Source organism: Lagopus leucura, unplaced genomic scaffold, assembly GCF_019238085.1.
Source record: "Lagopus leucura isolate 7727_CA_CO unplaced genomic scaffold, USGS_WTPT01 Super-Scaffold_100002, whole genome shotgun sequence".
Taxonomy (NCBI): domain Eukaryota; kingdom Metazoa; phylum Chordata; class Aves; order Galliformes; family Phasianidae; genus Lagopus; species Lagopus leucura.
In genome coordinates, this window is record NW_024962263.1 from 9521301 (window position 1) to 9538569 (window position 17269).

The 17269-nt window shown below is 44.5% G+C and overlaps 1 protein-coding gene across 2 annotated transcripts in view; it reads right to left on the minus strand.

Moving 5' to 3' along the window:
• RREB1 (ras responsive element binding protein 1) overlaps positions 1-17269 on the minus strand; it is a 122477-nt gene that overhangs the window by 19349 nt on the left and 85859 nt on the right. For both annotated transcript variants that reach the window (XM_042869260.1, XM_042869261.1), the window contains exons 8-9: positions 6663-6852; positions 2995-5734 (exon numbers count right to left, since the gene is read on the minus strand). In XM_042869260.1, coding sequence (XP_042725194.1) covers positions 2995-5734; positions 6663-6852 — 2930 coding nt within the window. The remainder of the gene's footprint in view (positions 1-2994; positions 5735-6662; positions 6853-17269) is intronic.

Genomic DNA, 17269 nt, shown 5'->3' on the forward strand with positions numbered 1-17269 from the left:
GGTAGTATCTCTCTGAGAACACCCTCCAGTGATTCTCTGCAAACACATCTAGGTTATCTGTACTAATGGCCACAGACCATTATTTTCATTTTGTATAGAACCCCGTTTGATTCATGTACCATAAAGGGAGAAAAATTAACTGCATCATCTGCAGGGCACATCTCCTTTGCTGCTCTGAGAATGAAAAAAGTCAAGAGCTGGAGAGAAGAGCAGGAAAGAAAGGTAAACTGAGTTGAACACAGAAGAGAAAATTAAATAAGACAACATCAAGAGAAAGAAAGTATGAAAAGCAAGTGTTCAAGCATGTTCAAACAAAACACAGGTACAGTGCTGAACGCTGTTTAAAAGCAAGCTGTGCTAAATTCCCAGAGCCCCACTTGTGAGCTTTGCATTACAATAAAAAGCAATGAAGAAGATGTATACTTCCCAGGGAAATGCTTCTGAAGTGAAAAACACACAGCAGTGTTGAGGCAAGACTGAGCAGCACGAAGGCTTTTATCAGAGGCTTTTGGCTGTGTGAAGGATATGGGTTACTCATAGCATGTGCATTTGTGCCCTTTCACAAAAAAACCAAAAATAATCTTGACACTACACAGAAGAAGTTCTTCACGTTGAAATTCTATTGAACATGAAAGATATGCTTGCAAAAATCTTTTCACGACTGTGAATGGAAGAGGTTTAAAACTGGTAGTATCTATACCATTTAAATGCTCAAAATGAAGTACCTTTTCCTCAGTCAGACGCGTTTTTCCATGTGCAATTTCCATACAAGTGGATGGAAAAGAGCTAGTTGCACCACTTTGCTCGAGTGAGTGTGCTACTCTTCTGACAGCAATGTACTACCGTGATCTGGGAGCATGGTCAGCTTCACTGCCGTGATTCTATGAAACCTTCCTTAGGAAGCCTAATCTAGCATCTGATTTAGTGCCTGGCAACCCTGCCCATGGCAGGGGAGCTGGAACTAGATGATCTTGGAGGTCCTTTCCAGTCCAAGCCATTCCCTGATTCACTACAGACCAGATTCCCAACGCAGACAGTTTGGAAGCAGAACACTCTTCTCATTCACGTGGCCTTATCTTGGCCTGGTCTAAACTTCCTCTGTCCTCCCATCTTACCTTTCCCTTTCCTCTCCTGTAAGCTGTACGTACACTGCTGTCAGAGTGGAGCTGCTGTGGACTCTCAGCTGAGAAACAGAGAACCAGTGTCACCTGAAAGGAGATGATCCAAGGCCCAAACCTGATGAGGCGTGATTCTCCAGCAACAACTCTCCCTCCATACTGCTTTGATCATGATTAGAAAGGGCTCTCAGTATGAGCAATGCCAGAGTGCAACACCCTGAATCTCATCACTGCCACTACTGTGGCCATCACCGAAGTCCTGGACCTGCACTGAGGACACAACCTACCTCCTGTTGCAGTGGCTTGTTTTCCCCGTGGGGACAGCAGTGCAGGCCTTCTAAAGGATGGCATCCCCTCCCAAGCCCAGCAACAGCAGGGGAGACAGGTTTTACCAGAAGTGCATTTTCCTGTCTTCATTAAGGGTTTACAGCAGTACTGCTACCTTGGAAGCCTGCCATCAATAAGCAGGTCAACCCCCTCAGTCTGGGCAAAGCCTCTCTGTATTGTTTTCTGTCTCATGAAAAGTTCCTCAGTAACTATATATTATTTTTGGAGAGCAGGGTGTTAGAAAACAATTGAAATGAATAAAGAGCTCTCCTTCACTGCTGAAAGCAAACTGTACGCTTAATAAGATGATAGAATTTGGGCTGTGCACCCAGCAAACAATAGCCTCACTGTTGCACGGATACCTTCAAGTTACGTCCTCACGTCACCCAAAGCAAACTGTAAGAGGGACTGCTCTGCAACTCAGATTCCCTTCGAACCTCTCAGCTAACTCTTTACCTCTTCGGGGTTCCACTTTAGTATCAAAATGGATCTTGTGCTTCATGAACCCTTCATTCTTTAAAAATAAATGAATCAATCTCTTATCTCTTACGAGGCTGCACTCAATTCCCAGAAATTTCTTACAAATCTTCCTGGCTTTTACTCCTTACATCAGGAGTTGAGACTGCATAATGAGGAGAATGATACTAACAACTATCACTGACTTAAAAGTGAGCAAAGGAAGCAGAGTTTCTTCCTTTCCAACTCCAAGCAGGGTAAGAACCTACTAATTATTACAGTGTGAGTGGAAAAAGGAGTTCACTTTAGATTGACACAGTGATCAATGAAGTCCTTCCTTCACAATGAAGAATGAAGAAGAACTTCAAACTCAGAATAAATCTCGCCCCTCAGTTCCTCCTTTGGTTTACCCCAGGTTTGAGGTTACTTGCAGAGTGGCATGAAATTAAAGGTTCCATATATAACTGCATGCCTCAGGGCATGAGCCCACCTTTAGTTGTCTAACATAAGAAGAAACATTTCCTAAAGGGAAACTACTGCTACATAATGCTAAGATGCTATTTCTCACATCCTCCTTCTTTCTGTCAAACAAAAGCCGTCACAAGAAAAAAAAATGCTAAATGCTACATTATTTTCTTTCACTGACACAGTTTTACACTTATTTGCTCTTATTGTTATGGCATAATTTTATCATTACTGAAGTTGACAAACAGTCCCCAAACAAACCATGTAAGGCAGAACGAAATATTCAACACATGTTCACTGTCAAGATGAGACAGAAATAATAGAAAACCTGGAACTAAATTCTTTTTCCATGTATGCTAAGTTACGCCACTGAAGTCAAATGGGCAGCTTAATTTGCCCTCTTGATACTCAAAGCCACAGAGATTACTCCATTACCAAATAAATTAACACCACCACAATGCAACAGCAAAGCTGAAGCTTTACAGAGAAAAAAAAAAGAAAAAGATTTGGACATCAGAGGGAAGATGAGAAAGGAAGATTCCAGCATGGGGAGACTTTGCCTTCAGGTGCCTTCAGCGAGGAAAATACTCAGGTACTGCAACCCAGTTGAAGGACAAGGCACTCTTACCTGTGTGAGTGAGCATGTGCCGCTGTAGGGAACTTGCCCACGAAAAGGCTCGAGGACAGTAAGGACAGGAGATTTTTTGCGGGCAGTCTGAGTAAGTGTTCCTCTTCCCCCTCAGCAGCTTATCTTCAGCAGTTTCCTTCTCATCCTCACTTGTTCCATTTTGGCCGCTTTCTTCCTTGAAATTGTCAGTGGACTGTAGAAACGGGCTAAATTTATTAGTGTCTGTGGTAGCCAGCATCTTCTCTATGCTGGCAAACTCCCCGCTTGACTCCAGATCCACACCGCTGCTCAGTTTAGGTTTGTTTTTTGTTCCTTTCTTTCTACCCCTTTTCTTAGTCAACCCAGTGTCAGCAATGGGGGACGGCTCGGGATCACAGGCCTGAGTCAGGTCACTGGGAAGGCTGGAGTCTCTCGGAATGGCGGTCACGATTGTCATTTTTGCTTTGGCATTCCCTGATTTGTCGCACCCAGTGGAGCTGCTCGCTGCCTTGGGACTGGCATCTGCAGCCTCCGTTTTCAGCAAAGCAGGAGCAGAAGACACAGATGAAATGATCTGTGCAATGGAAGCCAGCGGTGGCAGCTCTTTAGTTACTGGAGGCTTTGGCAAGAGAGGTTGCGGTGATGGTTTAGGCCTCAAGGGTCTCAGCAAGGCAGAATTGCCAAGGAGAGCTGGGGAAATGATTGGGACAGTCAAATGCAACGAACCCTTCAGTGGCTGGGGATGTGCAACAGCCCTGTTTTTCTCTGAGTTCCCATTGGCACCAAAGCCCAGAGGACACTGCTGACAGTTGTAGGCATTATCAATGATGACAGAAGAAGCCAGCTCTTGATTCCTGGTCTCACCTGGGATATCATTGTCCCTCTTCAGGACTTTGGGGATGGATAGATCAATGGGCTCCATGGAACAGTCATAGAAGGACAATGGAGAAGAGACAAACAGGTTCTCCTGCTTCACTTGCACAGCACTCAGGTTTTTGCTCTTCTGAGAGAAATCCAATGGCTCATCAAAATCCATCGGGAAGTTGCCCGTATGTTCAAGTTTGATGGGAACATGAGATGGTGTCCCAAGCAAGAAACCATTCTGTGGCTCTAGGAAAGATGCGATGGGCTTGCAGTCCATGTAAGTGCTGTCTTCCAATAAAGGAGCATTTGCGTGGCTCTCCTGAGCACTGCAGTCCACCACAAGGATGTAATTCTCAATCTCCCTTTCCTGAACATGCAAGTGCTGCTTCAGGATATGGTGAATGCAGTTCCTCTTGGCTGAAAAGGCTGTGCCACACTCCTTGCACTCAAATGGCTTCTTCTTCTGGCAGCCACTGTGCGTCCTCATGTGGATGCGGAGGGCCCGATAATGCTTCAGATCCTCACCACACATCTTGCACACAGTGTCTGGGGAACAGAAGGCATCCACCATCTCTGCGGCATTGCTGGTGACATACTCAATGTTCTTCTCTATATCCTTCCTGGTCACTTTGAGGTGCTTCTTTCGCAGGTGCCTCTCGCAGTTGGCTTTAACTGTGAATGGGTAGTGGCAGATTTTACAAATGTAAGGCCTCTCCCCGCTGTGTGTCCGCAGGTGCCGGATCAGCGCCGCCTTGTCAGCTGCAATGTAGTCACAGATGTTGCACTGGTATGGGGAAATACCCAAGTGAGAACGGATATGAGCTCTCAGGACACCAGAGAAGGCAAACACCTGGTCACAGAAACGGCAGGGGTACAAGACTTTCCTCATTGTTGGGGCTTTCTTGTTTGCTGCCCCTGCAATGATGGCTTTGAGGTCCCCTTCTGTCACCTCTTGCTTGATCTTCGCTTCCATATTCAGAGGCAGGAGAGCTTCAATAATGCTGTCCTGCTCCAGTTGTGTCTTCATCTCGTGCTGAGTTAAAGGCTCTACTTTGGGTTGGAGAAGCAACTGCGAGGAAGGACTTGATTTGGCTCCTGGCTGCGATAGGTGAGAGTTGGAGGAGGTCTCCACCGAGTTCTTGATCAGCCTCAGAGGAGGTGGTGGGAGGCTTGGGCTAATGCAGCCGGGGGAGGCTTGCTGGGCACTGATAAGAGGAGGAGGTGTAGAAGTTGCGACAACTGTTCGGGGTGTTACCAAAGGCTTTGGCTTCAATGGTGGCATATGCTTGAAAATGGACTGCACGGGGACAGAAGGTGCCTTAGAAAGTGGAGGAAGACTGATCTGAGGAGGAGCGGAAGAAGCCATCTTCAAGATCTGCTGAATGTCTGCCAACTCAATTGCAGATTCATTGGAGATGGGTTTTACCACAATACTGCTGTCAGGCTGGATGATAAAACCCTTCTGGAAAGGCTGCAGCGAGAGGAGCTTTATGTTCTCCTTTGTAGGTGGGAGGACTGAAAATGGCCCTCCCATAGAGGCAGCTTCCAGAGGGGAGAGGCTGAGCAGGCCAGTGCTGCCGGGTTCCTGAGGTAGGTTACTCTTCAGTGCTCTGAGCCGCATTTCTTGGGCATCGTCTTGTGTATCGTCCTCCTGCTTGACAGGTTTGATGTCTTTGGTGTACTGTAGGCCCAAGGATGCCATGAAGGCTTTCTGGTCTGGGTTCTCACTGGGTAGGGATGTGGACTGTAGCTTGTGCTTGTCTCTTCCCTGATCCATCACGTGAGTTTCTGTGTGCAGTTTGAGCGCTGAAAGCATGGGGAATGCCTTGTTACACGTCTCACAAATAAACCGATGGAATTCACTGATGCACCTTCGCAAATTTGTTTCACACCAGACCTGCAAGACATGCAAAAACATTTAGAATAGACAGCTACAAACGGGAAAGCAATCACTTATTACTGCACAACTAAACCACCTTCACTCCCTCTTCTGCAGTAGAGAAGCCCTTCAGCCTCCTAAGTTGGTGTATCTAGATTAGGGGCTGACTCTCCAGAAGTTCTCTTCTGTAGAGGCAAATTTCTTCAGAGAGTTATTCAGGCTCTAAAATACTTTTCCACTCTAATCCTCCCTTCCAGAAACCTCTCTCTGTTCACTGACAAGACAGGAGCCTCAGAGGACTACCCAGCTAACTTCAGTAAGACGGGCAGTAAGACTACCTCCTTCGGCTCTTTTACTACAAAGAAACTACAAGGGAAAAAAAAAAAAGCATCTAAGAAGGGTAAACAACAACAAAACCAACAAAAATATCATCCGTCAAAATCAAAGTAATAAAACGCAGAGGCAAAACCAGTCAGACTTTTGATTAGGGAGTCTGATTACATTTATTGTTCCAAGAAAAATAGCGCACTCACAAACAGATTTTATACCTGAAAACAGTTGTGAATCCAAATACTATATTCAAGTATTTAAATGCTACCCAGGTAGCATTAGATGTGGAATTATTTGAGGAAGGCTGGGAAGGAGGGGCATGGATCTAACACTGTCAACATTTTTGTTTAAAATAATTTTATAGATCTTCACGCCTGAAACTCAAAAAGGCCAAGTGTTCTTTGGAAAAGGGAAAAAAAAAGCGGAAAGGGCTAGGGAAAGGGAGAAGGAGAATGAAAAATGGGAAAAGGAAGTGACTGAATCCTATGCAGACAGTAGTAATCTGGGCTCCACAAAATATTCCATGACTTGTCTCTGGCAGATCGAACCTTTCAATACATTCAGAAGATACACGCTGTATCAGAGGGTACCTCAAGCTCCTAAGAACAAAGCGTACCTGAGAAATGCGGGGGAACTTCCTACAGGAGAAGTCTGTGAATCCCAAGTCGTGGAAGCCTGCTGGAATTGAAGGGTTGTTCTGAATGAAAGGCTTTCCAGTGGGATCTCTGGGAAGCTGCTTATGGATAACTGCATTGTGGCGCAGTAAGCCCCGATGAGTACGAAAGGTAATACAACAGATGTCACACCTGGAAAGGAAAAGCATAAAATAAAAATGACTTATTGTCTGCTGCAAGCATAAGGACCAGCATTCTTCTCACATTAGGCCAGCCTCTTTCCCCTCACCTCATGATACTAAGAATCTGCTAAATGCAGAACAAAGTAATGGCATGTCAAAAATCTATCATCACAGAAAGGCCATTTCAATCACAGCCACTTTCTACCAGTTTCTGGTGGTTAAGTTCACCAGAAGTTCAAAGAATATAGCAAATGAATGTCACACGTGGGCAGACAGGTAGTAGAAGCTGAGACTGCAGATTTCTGACAATGTTCCCATTGTCCAAGTGCTTCAATGGCTTCATACAATTTTATTTTCCTGATTCTTTACTAGAAAGTGCTATTAAGATAACGACTTTAAAAAAATAAAAATAAAAACCATCAGCAGTAAGGAAGGGTTAGATCAGACCTACATAGCACACAGCTGCAAACGTACAGATAACACCTTTTTAACTACAGCTTAAGGCACGCTACTGCCCACCACTCAAACACCTGTGTATGAATTTTTCTCCAAATGTTTATACTGCACCGCTTTTCCATAAACTTCCACTGATTCTTCTCTAAGCTGTTATGAGAAATATACTTTCTTTAAAAGAAAAAAGACTGCTCCCTGGAGGGGAAAAGGTCAGGAGGAAGACCTGAAACAGGCTCAACACTTCTGACATTCTGACACTCATATACCTCCTTCACAGCCAGCGTGCCTTCTGAGAAATGCAGAAGCAACAACTCTTCTGATCCACAGCTTGGGGCTATGATTTGTTTTATTTCAGTTCTATTCCCAAATTCGGGCAATCATACATTTATGTACAGCAGACTAGCTTTAAGACAATCAAAGGTGGTAAGGAGTACACAGCAACATCTGGCCAACATGTCAACAACGTTATCGCCTTTTAAGTATCTGCTGTTTGAGCTCTGCACCAGGACAGATTATACCCGCTCTGAATCCAACAAATGACACACAGTTTCACTCAAAATGGTTCCCTACGGTTCCAGCTCCAGCTTGTAACCAAAACACAAGTTTTTCAGAAGCCACTAGCAGAGAATGTGAAGCAGACAGCTGTTGAGAGCACTATTTGCACTCGGAGTTCTTCACATCTCCCCATGCTGTCTTTGCCCTCCCATTGAGGAAAAGGACATGTGCCTACTCATTAAAAAAACATCCTGCAATTAGACATGACTTCTGACAAAATCCTGAAACAACCCCCTCCCTGTCCTGTCACTAACAAACTCCCATTGTTGTTCTTATTATCACTACATAAACTTCCACAGACCTTTTTTATTCCCTGAAAATGAAGAGATAACCAAGTCACTCACAGAACAATTGGACTCACAGTCTCTGAGTGGTGAAAGAAACAAGTGTGAAGTATATGTACCACTGCCTGTGTTATCATGGTACCCAGAAGGCTGAGGCATAAATATTATGCACTGGAGGTTTAATCTGTTTTATCTCCCCTGTCAATTCACTTGCATCCTACCTTTATAATTATTGCCAGCATAGTGCTGGCATTCCATTAAATAGAGAACTGCAGCCATTTACAAAGCGAGTGTTTACTTAAAGAGATCTGCTAAATGTGACAACCGGCTCTGGTGGAGCGAGAGAATGCCGATGCACAGCGCTCCTCCAGCATCAGGATTTGCGGCACGCTTCCAGCTCACTTGGCAGTACCTACCCGTGATGCATAGCTCTCCTGTTGGCTGAAAACAAAAACACTCAACCACCAAAACCACCGGGGGAAGGAGGGCACTACAGGCTTACAACAGTCACCTCCGCAACTTGCAAGATACTGGAACAAAAGCTTTTTTAGAGGCGATGAAAAAGCCTGGTGTGAAAGCCAGCAGTGCTTCTGGCACACTCCTCCTGGTATCTCAGCACATGGACGGCAAGGGCTCGCAGGCCCAGCTGCTCTGTGAAGGCATGCAGATCCTCACCCTCTCCTGGGGTGCCCAGAGGCAGCTCTGGGAGTCCCCAGTGTGCCTGACCTCCCTGGGACCAGCAACAAAATTCAGTGGCTGTGTCTACTCCTGTTTGACAGGGCAGAGAAAGCTACTGCTGACAGGACCGCAAGGCCACGAAGACAGCCAGGGTCTGCTGCCATTCCCCTGGGATTTGGGCTAAGCAAGCCATAGAACCATAGCACGGTTTGGATTGGAAGGAATCTTAAAGCCCATTCAATTCCAGCTCCCTGCCGTGGGCCGGGCTGCCCCCCACCAGCTCAGGCTGCCCAGAGCCCCATCCAATCTGGCCTTGAGTGCCTCCAGGATTGGGGCACCACAGCTTCTCTGGGCAGCCTGTGCCACTGCCTCCTATGTCTCACATGCCTCACACTCCTCTACCCTCTCACATCCACCAGTTGTGTGACGGATTGATTCTAAGCACTGGTTTACTTGGGGCTCCTACCAAAAGCTGTGCTCGAAACAAAACCTTTCAGGGCAGAGACCCATGTGAAAGTCCTTCATGGTACACCTGTACCAACTGTTATGCCCCAGGAGAGTAAAAATCTGCAATGTAAAAATGGTGTTTTCATGCAAAAGGAACCTCCCTCCCTCCTCCCCTAAAACAAAACTAATAAGAGACATTATGTCCATTCTCTTTTTTATAATGCATAGAATTAAGCGATCTCCTGTGTTTTTCTCAAGCTATAACAAAAACCTGGAAAAGGATTAAACTCTTTTACCATTTGGTCAAACCCAACTCCCATCTGAATAAAGAAACACCCAGGTAAGTCAGGCCTGTCAGGGAATGTCAGTGTGCTGCTTCAGCTCAGCGCCTCCAGTGGGGCTGCAGCTTTCAAGACACAGCCCATTCACACCTTTTTTTTCTCCTGTGTGTTATTAAATTACCTTCCCTGCATCTCAATTACTAAGAGAACCCAGGCTTCTTGGGTTCGAATACAATGAGTGTAGCTGATACAGATATGGATATGCATCACCTCCAAGGAAAACTCAGCGCTATGGAGCTTCAATACTAGTTAAGGCAATCATTGCGTGGCACTGACTAACACATGGTAATTTAAAATGGAGCGTGCTGCCATGTGAAAAAAGCATTAACTGACAATCTTGTTTTGTTTTTTTTTTTAAGGACATTGATTTGCCTGTTTTGACATCAGTGCTATTTTCCATCTTTAAGCAATGGCAATACTTACAATGCTTTTAAGTTAAGAAACACAGCAAGAAGCAAAAGAGAAAGAAATCTCACATAATACAAACATCTTTTCATCTTGCTTAAATTGCTTTCTAAAAATGTAATATTAATCTAGAAAGCCCAAAAAGACCAGCATATCAAGTGAGGCAGCTGAGCCATGTGGTAATACTTTGCTCGTGATGAGCTTAAAGACAAAACAAAGCAAACCCTCTCTCCTTGAAGTTTCACAAGTCTGTCCCAGCGTAGTGCCAAGTCAAACAGGGATGATGTGACTGCAAAGAGCAGAGATGGGAACAGATTCTGAGGAGAACAGGCAGAGCAATAGCTAAACACCTGAGCACAGATAAAAGCACTGTGCTTGCAAGGTAAGTTTCCAGATGTAGCAAATAAAAGCTGCTGTGTTATCACATGATTGCTAGTCTTGGCTGCCGTTCTCCATTCTTCTGTAAATATGATTACAGAGAGAAGAAAGCCATTTGGTTCTAAAAAATTCATTGTAAGCAAAATTGGAAAAACTGCTGTTAGCAACTTTGACTGCTTTACACTGAGCGCCCTTCTCAGTAGTTCTGTATGTAATGCAGTCACTCATACCTGTCCAAAGCCAGTCCAGCACTAGAGCTCTGGCTTGCTGGCAGAGGTGTACAGAACAAGTGAGTGAGAAAACAAAACTGCTAAAACACAAAAGCAGAACCTTAATGTATCCATGCAATGACAGTACAAAGACCAGGCTGACCTCAGAGCTCAGTCTGCCTATCACACCAGGTGAGTTTAACTATTACTAAAGAGCTCTGAGGAGAAGGACCTGAGTGTCCTGGTGGACAACAAGGTGGCCATGATCCAGCAGTGTGCCCTTGTGGCCAAGAAGGCCAATGGTATCCTGGGCCAATGGTATCCTTAAATAGAGCGTGGCCAGCAGGTAGACGGAGGTAATCCTTCCCCTCGACTCTGCCCTGGTGAGGCCACATCTGGAGTATCGTGTCCAGTTCTGGGCTCCTCAGTCCAAGAAAGACAGGATATTTTTTTGAGAGAGTCCAGCAGAGGGCTACAAAGATGATGAGGGGTCTGGAGCATCTCCCTTATAAGGAAAGGCTGAGAGACGTGGGGCTGTTCGGCCTGGAGAAGAAGGATGAGAGGGGATCTCACCACATAAATACCTAAAGTACAGGAGCCAAATGGATGAGACCAGGCTCCTTTCAGTGGTGTGCAGAGACAGGACCAGGATCAGCAGGCAAAAGCTGCAACACAGGAAGTTCCATACAAATATGAGAAAAAACTTCTTCGCTTTGAGGGCAACAGAGCACTGGAACAGGCTGCCCAGAGAGGCTGTCGAGTCATTTCTAGAGGTATTCAAGACTCACTTTGATGTCTTCTTGTGTGACCTATTGTAGGGAACTTGCTTTAGCCAGGGGTAGGACTGGACAATCTCCATAGGTCCCTTCCACCTCCTATGATTGTGTAATACTGCATCATTGCACTTACAAGATCTCTATCTAAAAACACAGCATTTTATATTAAAATGGCATTCTTGAAATCTGTAATGCTAGTTGGAACATAAAAGCTTTTTAATATGCCTTAATAGACATTCTTCTGTGCAGCTTGTTTAAGAGACAAGGCAGGATTTGCTACATTTATGACAAAAGGCACCTATGCAAGAAAAGTTTACAGTAGTGCTTGCTGCCTTGCATTACACTCCCTTCTCAGCCAGTTTCTATTTGACAGCAATAGAAATGATCACTTTTTTTTTTTTAAAGAAAAGAAAAAATATTTTGAAAAGGAAATGAAGATCCAAATTTTAAGCAAAATTAATTGGTGTTGATTTTGATTAAGGGTAATGCAGTCAAATCACAATGACTTTAATTTGATCCTTCTAAACTGTATTTCAGTAGTCAAGATTCAAAGGCCTCTTATTTATATGCCATTATTCTTACCAAGAAATTAAACAAGCATTAGTTGGAAAAGGGAAAATGGCATTTAGCATTCTTGTTCTCATACATTTGATGCCATGTAAGAGCAGACCAAAACCCAGTTTTCGCCCATGCAGCTCAGTAACGCTGTGCTGCACAAGTAAAACCCTTGTTAATTTCTGGGCATTAGCAAAAACAAAAAGGTACTTTCTTGTTCATTTCCTGGCTGTGTTCTTTAGCAACAGGCACAAACAGAAGCAAGGAAAAGAAAGCAAGGATGAAACATATCCTGAGACAGAATCCGTTAATACACGGTTAGGTTATTAAATCATCCAAGTCCTCCCTAACACATAGCCTACATAGATTTCCACTCTTGTTGTTATTATTCTCCTTTCTGTCTCACATTAGCATGGGTCTCCTTATGAGCAAAAAAATTCAATCCTAATCTAAAATCAGACCAGGCACCAGAGCAGGATGGGCACTTGCCTCCAGCTGACTTCTACCTGCTCCACTGATGGAAGCAGCTCCCTAACCTCAGCCCTGTTTGCGTATGAAAGACAAAAACAAGGAGATGGAGAAACAATCATTTTAAACAGAAGGACATTCATCCCCTCTGAAGTAAAACTAGCAAGTTGCAGGAGTACTCCCCTTCAGGAAAGGATTTCTCAATCTCTCTCTCACTTTGTTTGGGGCAAGGCAAAGGGAGGGAGATGACAGAGAGCAAATTGGTTTCTGCTCCCGTGCAACCCCACCCAAGACCAGATACTCATCTCTTTTTGGATGAAAAACCCCTTCTGGCCTCCACACCCGGGGCCCTGGGAAATAACATCCAACAGCTGCACTTATCTCCCCCACTTGCTGCAGATGAGTGATGGAAAAGCAGTACTGGGGGCGCTGCTCCTGCCTTCCCTGGGGACCCCTGCAGGTCCCCTGGCACCACACCCCAAGGGTTCTGTGGCTTTCTGATCTCCCTCTAATCAAGCACCTCCTCCTTCTGCCAGCATTAAACAGAGACAAACCTCGCAGGAGCCCAGTCTCTGCTTTGTCCCACTTTGTTGCCAGCGTGCCCTCTCTTTCATCATCGGCTGTAGCCAAGGCTGAAGATGCCCTAGCAAACCTTCTATTTGTAGGGAGATGCACAATGCCATGTGCATTCCTGCAGCCATGCTTTGGTCCAGGCATGGAAAGTAGCATGGAGGGTTGATACAAGCCTCCACAAGGGTGCTGTTGTGCTTCAGGAACGTGTCAGTGAGTTGCAGAGCCAGCATCAGTCCTGGTGTGTTGGAATCCTGCTGTCAGAGCACCTTGAGTGAAAGTGACCAACACATGGCTCAATGGCACAAGCCATTCTTGGCACAAACCTCCACCTGCAGCTTCTCTTTTTTTACCTCCTTCATTTTTAAGCAATGAAAATCAGAAAACAGCTCACTTTTCCTAACACTGTAATGAATTGCATGCACTAACAACAAGCCAATAGTGTTTTAATATCTCAGCCCTAGTGGAAGAGGAGCTTACTCTGCCATTTGTTTCAATAGAATAAGCATGTAACTGAGAATAAATAAAGGGAAATTGGAGATGGCCTACCCTTGCATAAAGTAGTTCATTTTTTCATCATGACTTTTCCATTTAATAAAGGTGAAAGCTTGGAAAACCAGAAGTGCCAAGAAAGTAGCTGGACAGAATCACAGAGTCAGAGCTGAAGATCAACATACAGAAGAATGAAGAGTGCACAAACAGGGCAGGTGTACTTGGAAAAAAGAAGCCTGCAGAGTGCAGTCTTTTGTAGCTACCAAAATTCCTGGCTGTGCAGCATACAGAATAAAAGTTGTTTGTACATACAAACTCAAATGAGTCTTCCAGTATTCTTTTTGGGGGAAAGAAAAGGAAAGTTCTTCCTGCCTGCTAACACATTTCTCAAAAACAAAAGAACAAAAAGACCTATGAATGCCTATCAAGTTTTCTTAAAAAAAAAAAAAAAAAAAAAAAGAAATCACTGCCTTTCACCAAGTAACATAAGAAGAAACATATCTACAGACACACACCTATCCTACAGCCATCTGCTGATGACAGAAGAGTACACAGATAGGTGCAGCCCAATCTGGATGGAACACACTTGCCCTTATCTGCATTCACAGGTAAACTATGCTCAGCATGCAGACGTGGCTGTTAACACAAGCAGCAGCAGCCAGTACTTTGACAGAGCGTGTGTATAAACATACCCTGGACACCAGGATCAGACAGGCATGCTAATAACCCATTTTGGCTCAGCTCTCTTTCCCTCCTGCATTCCCTTTTACGAGAAGCTTTTGGGCTTTGCATTTTACCCACTTTCTATTTCGGTACCTGAGCTAAGATATTCAGTGCCATGTGACACACCACACAGCTCTGCGTGAGAGCCTCACTCCCTGCGTCCATTCACTATCTGGTATTTCTACCTGCCTGCTCCTGACTCCCAGCCTTCTTACACAGTGAGCTCCCTCAGTGAGCTGACCACTTCTAGGATGGAGTTGATTTGTGCTGCTCTTCTGAGGATCTCTCTTTTTTCTCTTCTGATCTCTCTTTTCTGAACAGAAATTTCAGAAAGTACTTAAAATGCAGTTCTGGTTTGCTTTTGCAGGTCAGCACAGAGTCAGATGCTCAGCCCACTGATTTTACTTCCCTATTTTATTGGCTTAGTAAAAGATGCAATCCAGCTTTCTTGCATGTCCTCCCCTTTGCCTTATGGGCATTGAGAGCTGTATTGTACCACAGCACATTTTTGGTACCAGCATTTACCAGAGCTGGATTTCAGCGCTAGCAGCTGGCTCATGGAATTGCTCCTACACTGAACATACTACCAACTGTGATCAGGATTTAGTTCCCAGTTTGTATTAGCCAAACACCAAGCAAGAAGTCGAGCAGTTGAGCACACAGAACAGAGGAGTCGGCCCAGCCAGCAATGCCGTACAACTAACTGACCCTTGTGCACCTCTGTCTTTGGCTGCAAGAAGTTTGGTGAAGGTACTCTGTCAGTACTTGGTAACTTTAGCAGATGACCCTAGAGCAATGACTAAGAAGGGAAGCATCAGGGCTAGAGCGTGCCAAAAGCAAAGGTCAAAAAGTACACAAGCATGCCTGTGCTGGAGGGCTTTCACTCTCTCCCCATACTCAACAGTTGTGTAGGATACAACAACCTCAGCATTAACCACCTGCACTGAAAGTAGACGAGTTTCCCATTTTGAAGCACTGACAAGAAAGGAGGCTTATCTATATGCACTCCAAAGGCTGTGACAGAGATATAAAAGTAGTACAACAGTTCACAATGCTACAAGAAGACTACTAGTTGCTTCTAGTAACAGCTATGTCAGCTGCTAGGAAGAAACCTACTCTCCCCACCACAAACCTGCAGTAGTGGCACATAAGCAATAAAAAATAGCATACAACATTTGCTTTTCAAACACATTCAGTCTTTTAATTTTGCAATGTCTATAACACCCTCTTCCTACAAAATGCTGACCATGTGTAGAAAGCAGCATGCTTCACAAAAATTAAGTCAGCAAAATTATTCCTTACTATATAAGGAGAGAAAGTAAATTCCTGAAGTTGCTTAAGTAGGCATTGGCAGAAACGGGAATGAAACTTAAGGGGCTTTTTCTGGGGTTGTTTTTTTTTTCTTTTACATCCTGTACAATGTACTTTCACTCAATCACACCGCTGCTCTGCACACAACTTTCTCTTGCAGCAGTCTTTTCTACTGGTGGCAAGGACTGAAATGACTTCAGTACACTTAAAAATTAATTATTTTGTTTTCCTGGTTATTTTATCTCCTCAAAACCAATGTAGAGAACTGTTGTGATAAACAGTAACTGGGCAACAAATGTAGTATTTTAAGTAGCTGGAATTTGACTTAGCTTAACATACATTGCCCAAGTGCATTAGCTGAAATGACTAACACAGAGATGAAGGTCTAGGTACCCTGCAGCATCTCACTGCTCGACACCACGCACTGAAGAATGGCAGCATGCTGGCAGAGGGGGGATTCTGGTGAGCCCACTGATTGAATCACAAACCGTGAAACAATTCTCCCATAGAGTCCAGAGGCTCATTCTTACAGCATTTAAACTGCATGCTTCCCTTGTGAATGAAGCCATGTAACACCAAGACACAACAGCAGCATTTCCTGCCGAGGAGCTTTTTCAGAAACACAAGCTCGGGTTACCCTGGCAAAACTGGAGGTGGATAACAACAAACACCAATGGTCAGGGTGTCCTGACATTTTTTCGTTCCAGGCCCTGAGCATTTCTGTTGCTACGCCTTTTACTGATCTAGCTGTTCAAAACAACAGCTTTCTGTGGTGGTGTTCAACCTCTAACTCACCTGACTTTACAAGTTTCAGCCAAACTCGGCTAAGTTGATTTGAAGAACAAGGTAGACAGTTAATGGCCTTTGGTTTTCTTTCTTTCTTTGGCTTCTTGGAAGTTTTACAAAAGCATATTGTCCTGGGGCAAAAGAACTGCTTTTGCTGTCCTAGTGAAAATATGCCTGTTACAAAGGCAAGTTACAAAGCTTAATATATTATATCACTGTTTGGACATGCACTGTAAAAGGTCAGAAAACTTCATCTAGCCTGAATCCATTCATGGACACAGGCATCTACAGGTACTGGCCTATAGGTCAGCTCAGGGCCTAAGGGAGACAGTGCATTTCACACCCTGTAACACCTATATATGTATTTTTTCCTCCTAACTACTCAGCTCCTATAAAACACACTTAGAAAAATCCCCAAATCCTGTAACTGAAAACAGTGACACGCTGAATCAAATGTGATCAAAAAGGGCACAGTGCACTCATAAAGATACTGGCTTTAACCATGTTTCAACCTGTACAAGCTACCCTTGCTGAGAACTAACGCTGAAACATGCCTCTATGAAAGGTGGTAGCTGCCATGTTATCACCACCTCCCTCCTCCTGTCCTCAGAAAGATGTAGGGCCACAAAAAGCAGAATAAACGTCTCACTGCAGCTGGGAGAAAGGAGAAACTAAAAAGGCTCAGCTGCTGGTACACAGAGTACTGTAGAAAACCTCCTGGAGGAGAGGGAGAGAAAATGAAAAGGGTATGCTCTAGTTACAGAGAAACCCAACAGAGGAATTTTACAGTGCATGTACTTTTTAAAAAGCCACGCTTTTTACTTTAAGTCCATTCCATTGTACTTGCCAAAGGAAAGAAGGGAAACTTCACAGAGCGCCTGGAGAGGCTTCTCCTCAGGAAATCCTCCCATCTCTTCAGCCTGGGCTGCTGCTGCTGCTCAGGGCTGCCTGTCAGGCAATCTTTAGAAGCACGTTACCACGTCTGACAGCAAACCT